The sequence below is a fragment of the Frankliniella occidentalis genome, unplaced genomic scaffold, assembly GCF_000697945.3.
Source record: "Frankliniella occidentalis isolate FOCC.00 unplaced genomic scaffold, Focc_3.1 Scaffold1243, whole genome shotgun sequence".
Taxonomy (NCBI): Eukaryota; Metazoa; Arthropoda; class Insecta; order Thysanoptera; family Thripidae; genus Frankliniella; species Frankliniella occidentalis.
Window position 1 is genome coordinate 13,458 of NW_026268347.1, and position 5,487 is coordinate 18,944.

The window sequence follows — 5,487 nt, forward strand, 5'->3', positions numbered from 1 at the left end:
TCGCCATCTTCCACAAGGACTCCGCCACCGACAACAACAACGTCCTCATCAAGAAGAACGTCAACGATTTCGACAACGTCCTCTCCCAGCAGACCGCCCACAAGTACACCCCCAGCCACAGGCTCTTGGACGAGGACATCGTCCGCGAGGACGACGACGTCCGCGCATACCTGTAAGCTGTCGCCCTGTACTCAGGACGCACGCGTCCAGCTCTGTGAGCCCTCTACACCGCAAATAAAATCTTGCCTCTGCTCACCAAAACGTTGCAAATACTGTTTTTACCCTTTTGCCTACGAGTGTGAGTGTTCACAACAATCCATTAAACTAACTGTCTTCCGAATAAACCGTTCCCGCTGTGCGCGTTTCGAGAAGAAGTAAGGAACTTTGAAGCGCAACCTGTATGAAAAGTCAAGTCCGCTTATTTTTCTTATTCAACAGTACAGTTTTACATAAATGACCTCGAGAAAGTCCATTGTAACTATGAAGGTTCATTTGCACTATTTTTTACTGTAATTACAGAGCTGTTTCCGGTGACGATTTCCTTAATTCTTCTTGAAATGATCACAGCGGGAACCGTGTCTTACACATAAACGTTTTGCCCCGTCAATGAGATGTGTCATTCAAACGGCACTTTTTGGCGCATTCGACTCGTTTTTTTAAAATAGGTTTTTGTTTCTTATTTATTTTTTTACATTGATGATGGTACAAGCGATGTTGCTAAAGCGAGTAACGAGATCGGGCATTCTGGATACACTGCGCTGCAGTCCACCCCGTGCAGGCCGTTGTGCCTTGCCATGATGTAGTCCCGGTGGTGATGCGGCTCTTTTTCCGACACGTGATCCAGTGGCATCCTGACGGCAGTATACAATTTGGTTATTATTGTGTGTAAATAACTTATGTGAAATTCTTTTGAAAATTAGAAACATTTAGGAAGAAGTGTTTTCTTTCTCTTACGTCAGCGCGATGCGCAGCATCTCCATGACGAGATGGGTCCGGGGGCTAAGCATGTTCTCCGCCTCGCACACGGCCCTGAGCATGCAGAGGTGCCCGTCCAGCCCGGTGCTGCAACACAAAACACAAGCCGCACTTCCGTCAGCGCGCTGCGCGCTGCGCTCCCTGGACCAGAGGCACCAGAGGTAGCGCCTGGCTCTACTCACGAGTCCACGGCGCGCTCCACGCGGCGGTACAGATTCGTGCGGTCCTTGCGGCGGAGTAGGGCGCCGGGCTCGACCCCCGCGCCGGCCGAGGCGAGAGCCTGCGTGTTGTTGGGCAGGTCGTAGGAGCAGCCCCAGGCCACGCCCTCCGTGAAGATGCTCGTGTCGGCCAAGAAGCGGGCCTTGTTGGACATGCATAACGCCAGCTGGAAGACGAATGATATTTGTGAATGTTACATCGGCGGCGTCAGAGCGCGTGCTCGGTGGTGCACTCTCTTACGTTGAACGTGGCGCCCTCCGGAAAGGTGAGGTAGCGCCGGTGACGCGACAGGGCTCGCCCGGGCCCGCCGGCCAGGGCGATGACGCCCCAGCACGCAAAGATGGCCGCCACGGCCAGCAGGCGAGTCATCATCCTGGCGGGGAAAAGTCACTTGGTAAAAGTTTTGGTAGTTCTGAGCACTTGGGCCACGCCGTTGTGCCTGTCAATTCCGATGCACATCAGTGTCGCGGGTTTGTCTACTCCAGGGGACATGGCCCCTTACTGGTCGAGCGCGCAGGCAAACCCGCAAGACTGGTGTATGAGTTGGACTCGACACGGGGTACTTTGGCAGGACGGGGTGAATCAGCCACCTGGCAGGCGTCACGACGGGCGCAAGGACAGCAGCAGGCCGAGGACGGACACTGGGCAGTCGCGGAACAGCCGTTCACAGTCGAAGCCCTTCGTCGCGGCGTGCTGCGCCGAGTCGTAAGGCCCGGTCCGGCCTCCGTCAGCGGGGTACCTGGGCAGGACCAAGAAGTATGGCTGGCGTTTAGAGAAGCACCGCTCGTATCGCAGTGCTAGATGGCAGTGGAAACGACACGTCAGAACGATATTGTGAAGATGTTGTTGCGATATCGCGTCTACGTCACGTTTCACTAAACGTATCAACACCTACCTCAGGAAAACGCGCAAAATCTCTGCAAAGACGTTGTCCCCGGGAGCGAGAAACTTCGGTGCCTCACAGATAGACCTCAAGATGCAATCCCTGCCCACCAGTCCCGTCCTGGGGGGAAGACGGTCAAACCGATCTTGTCAAACCACCCACACCCAGACCCAAAAGAATTAAGGCACTTCAGACATAAAGCCGGAAAAAAATAACCCCCACGTTACCCACATTTATGTGAATTTATCATTGCCCGTAAACGCCTCTGTTTTGTTTTACGATACTGAGTTCAGATTTCAAAACAAAAAAGAAACAAAAAAAATATAATTGAAGTACCCAACCTTCCGACCACCCCCAAATGACCTAGTTGATGCAACCTACGAGTCGATGGCCGTCTCCAGGCGCCGGTACAGGTCCCTGCGGTCCCTGCGCGCTGAGAAGCCGGCGGGTCCCAGGAGCTGCGTGCCGTTGGGGAGGTCGTACGTCAGGCCCCAGTTGAAGCTCTCCGTCCAGAACGCCGGTGAGTTCGACCAGTCAAAGAGCGTGGACCACTTGGAGGAGAGCGCCACCTGCAGTCCGTCGACATCCGGGTCAGAGGTCGCCGCGCTGACCCCGCGCCGTCGCGTCGGCGGTGCGGGGGCGCAAAAGTACGGAATGCCATTTCGTGTACACCGTAATGGTATTCCGCACGTGTCGTCAACTCACTCGGAGGGTGCTGCCGTAGGGGAAGTGCAGGTAGCGCTTGTGGCGCGAGGTCGGGCTCACACCGCGCACCAGGACCGCGGTGAGCACCACGACGAGCAGCAGTGGCGCGCGGCGGACGCACATAGCAGGCGGCCCTGAGGACGAGACGCGCAGCGGAGGTGTGCGGCAGTGTCCGCGCGCGCCCCGGGTGACACCTGGGCGTTGAGCCGGGGGAGGGGGGGGGGCGTAGGGTGATTGAACCGAACGGGTGGCCGAGACCGTTCGGAGGAACGGCCCCGCCTGTTTCATTCTCTTTTCGGCCTGTTCTCGCTTCTCACTGTTTTTGAGTCACTGATGACGCGGACCACCAAGCAGGGCGACTCACGAAGAAACGTCCCAGGATGACAAGATCACCTACCTTTGGCAGAAGCCACAGCTAGCACAGCTGCTCGGGGGCTGGCATGGGTCGGGTCGACGGCAGCGGATGGCGATATGATAGTGAATAGGTGATCGCGCAGGTGGGGGAGGCGTAGGACAACGGTGTTGCCCTAACGGCCCCCGCGATCTCGTTAGCAGCTAGCGGTGCCCGCCCCGCCCCACCCCGCCCCGCCCTGCCCCACCCGGTCGACACCCGTCCCGCTCGCATAGATCGCCCGCGTAGAGCGGCAAGGGGCGTCCTCCTCGTGTTCGTCAACATGCTGCTCCGGACACCGCTCGCGATCCTCCTCTTGGGGGCCGTCTTGGCCTCCGTTGTCCTCGGCACGTCGCCGCCGTCATCCCTCGAGCGCTCCACCAGTAACCAGGGTACGCTGGCCGCCGGCAGGGACGCAGTGCTCAGCAGGAAGAGGAGGTACATCGTGTTCCCGAGAGGCAGCTCCATCCAGGTGAGTGTATTGACGACCCCCAACGAGTGGCGTGGTAACTCAAACCTGCCCAACCTTAATGTCCTGGCTGTTTGCAGCTGGTGTACTGCATGTCCTTCCCAGGCTACATCCCCTTCCAGTCCATCTTCGTGTTCGGGCTGACGGCGGGCTTGGCGTGGCAGCTGCCCACCGAGCCTCAGCAGGTGTACCTGCAGCGCAGAGACGTCGGCCGGCACCCTGACAGGGAGCACCGCGTCAACCTGTACCGCTCGGTGCAGACCTTCCTCAGCCAGTGAGTATAAGCTATATCAGAGAAATGGGAAAGAAGAACAGCACGAAGATGTGATTCGTCGCTCAGGTGGAGGGGGAAACCGGGCGACGAATCATGGGCCACCTCGTCGTCATTCGTGCTGTTCTTTTTTCCCATTTCTCTCAAATAGCTTATTAGGGTGCCCCATAGGCCCTGTGCTATATTTTGTGGCTGTACTGTACGGCATATGCAGACGTGCTAGTGGGTCTGCCTACTGCCCCTCGCTGCCTCGCTGGAGGGAGCCTCGTGCAGCGCGCCCACACCTTTGAGGCACCGCTTATTTTAATAACTTGTTCATCCCCACAGACGTGGTTTGCGTGGAGAGGAATGCGTCCACAGAACGGTGTGCGAGAGTAGCAGTCCAACGCAGAACAAGGGCACATTCATGCAGGAGCTACTCGGCGTTCTGTTTAAGTGAGTAACTTACCAAATTCGAATTCATTGTAAAACTAACCAGTGTCCTTTACTGATTTCTCTTTTGCCTCCAAAGTCTTCCGGACGGCGGTGGCGAGGACAGGACGACGTGGGATGCAGCCCGATACGATGGAACGCCTTGCGCAGTGCGCTTCCCCAACTGCTCGTCCGTGCTCGATCTGACCCTGCCCATTGAAGCGAAGCAATAAAACTTCCTAATTACATGTTGCGTGTTTTTGAAAATCTTTTTGTTTCTTTTGTACCACACCCGTACATGTGCCGTATACTCCGAAATTTTACATATTTTACTGACAATATTCATTTGTCCGCTGCTTCTTTCCCCTCCCCGGTTCCGTTCCGTGAATTATTGCGGCGTGACCAGGGTTCTTCCAGCCCTCCTAAATGCACAGCGGCAAGGAACGCGTTAACACAAACATAAACATAATGTAGAAACGACGGAAAAAATATGACCCTTCATACTAACTATTATTATTTACCACTCAAAAAATACAGCATAGCAAAATGAAATAATCGAATAACGAATCGATAAAATTCTCAGGCTAATATTTGTTATTGCCGAGATATAGTACTTGATCCAGTATTTCACCTGCTCTTTTTAGAACAGCAGGTCTAGAAAGTTCGTTCGCATTCCTCAGATTCATTCGGCAAATTACGAGAGGTTGGCGTTGGCGCCTGCAAGACTCAGGATAGCCTACCCCGCACGCGCAGTACACGCATGAATTGCAGGAAAGATGTTGCCTACCCATCAGGCGCTACGAGACCTTGCATTGCCAAAACTTGCGAATTTGGCACTTTCATAAAGACAAATTTTAACGACGTACGCACTTTTTGGGTGGTCCCTACCACAGTAAGAGCAATACTTGAAATTAAAGAACGAGGTTTATTCCTTCGCACAAAATTAATTTTTAATTGTACGTTTCCCTTGGTTTTGCATATCCATGCACCTGTTCAGTAAAATTGTAGCAAGCCATATTCTTTTTAGCGCTGCCAAAAATTTCCGTGCTTTGCATTGCAAACTAAAAGTCCACATTGCAAACAACTGCCGTGTAAGCGTTTTGCAACAGTTTTGCAGAGAGCGTCCTCTGAATCGCCTGTCATTGTTTTTAAGATTAATTTTA

At 54.3% G+C, this 5,487-nt stretch overlaps 2 protein-coding genes across 6 annotated transcripts; one reads left to right on the forward strand and one right to left on the reverse strand.

Annotated features, from left to right (window-relative positions):
• Positions 1-664: 664 nt before the first annotated feature.
• LOC113215328 (uncharacterized) lies at positions 665-3,264 on the reverse strand. 5 transcript variants are annotated; one of them, XM_026434942.2, is made up of 9 exons: positions 3,180-3,226; positions 2,783-2,976; positions 2,459-2,646; positions 2,090-2,197; positions 1,758-1,933; positions 1,435-1,567; positions 1,158-1,360; positions 955-1,062; positions 665-851 (listed from the first exon to the last, which is right to left on the reverse strand). In XM_026434942.2, exons 6-9 carry the CDS (start codon positions 1,564-1,566, stop codon positions 689-691), a joined length of 606 nt encoding a protein of 201 aa, XP_026290727.1. In that variant the 5' UTR covers position 1,567; positions 1,758-1,933; positions 2,090-2,197; positions 2,459-2,646; positions 2,783-2,976; positions 3,180-3,226; the 3' UTR covers positions 665-688. The 5 variants fall into 5 exon arrangements, with proteins under 5 accessions (XP_026290727.1, XP_052131915.1, XP_052131918.1 ...); XM_052275955.1 differs by having other exon boundaries at positions 1,785-1,933; positions 3,180-3,223; XM_052275958.1 differs by having other exon boundaries at positions 1,785-1,933; positions 2,455-2,646; positions 3,180-3,223.
• Positions 3,265-3,375: 111 nt separating this feature from the next.
• LOC113215326 (uncharacterized) lies at positions 3,376-4,570 on the forward strand. The gene is made up of 4 exons (XM_026434940.2): positions 3,376-3,645; positions 3,723-3,916; positions 4,241-4,348; positions 4,425-4,570. The coding sequence occupies exons 1-4, from the start codon at positions 3,457-3,459 to the stop codon at positions 4,555-4,557; spliced, it is 624 nt and encodes a 207-aa protein (XP_026290725.1). The 5' UTR covers positions 3,376-3,456; the 3' UTR covers positions 4,558-4,570.
• The last annotated feature ends 917 nt before the right edge of the window (positions 4,571-5,487 follow it).

What these genes read in the sequence shown, in the direction of transcription:
- LOC113215328 (XM_052275956.1), bottom strand. Translation starts at nt 1,566, where the DNA reads ATGATGACTCGCCTGCTGGCCGTGGCGGCCATCTTTGCGTGCTGGGGC. An exon ending in CGGAGGGCGCCACGTTCAAC is followed by an intron (nt 1,361 to 1,434) that starts GTAAGAGAGTGC and finishes TTCGTCTTCCAG; the next exon opens with CTGGCGTTATGCATGTCCAA. An exon ending in GTGGAGCGCGCCGTGGACTC is followed by an intron (nt 1,063 to 1,157) that starts GTGAGTAGAGCC and finishes TTTGTGTTGCAG; the next exon opens with CACCGGGCTGGACGGGCACC.
- LOC113215326 (XM_026434940.2), top strand. Translation starts at nt 3,457, where the DNA reads ATGCTGCTCCGGACACCGCTCGCGATCCTCCTCTTGGGGGCCGTCTTG. An exon ending in GTGCAGACCTTCCTCAGCCA is followed by an intron (nt 3,917 to 4,240) that starts GTGAGTATAAGC and finishes TCATCCCCACAG; the next exon opens with ACGTGGTTTGCGTGGAGAGG. An exon ending in CTACTCGGCGTTCTGTTTAA is followed by an intron (nt 4,349 to 4,424) that starts GTGAGTAACTTA and finishes TTGCCTCCAAAG; the next exon opens with TCTTCCGGACGGCGGTGGCG.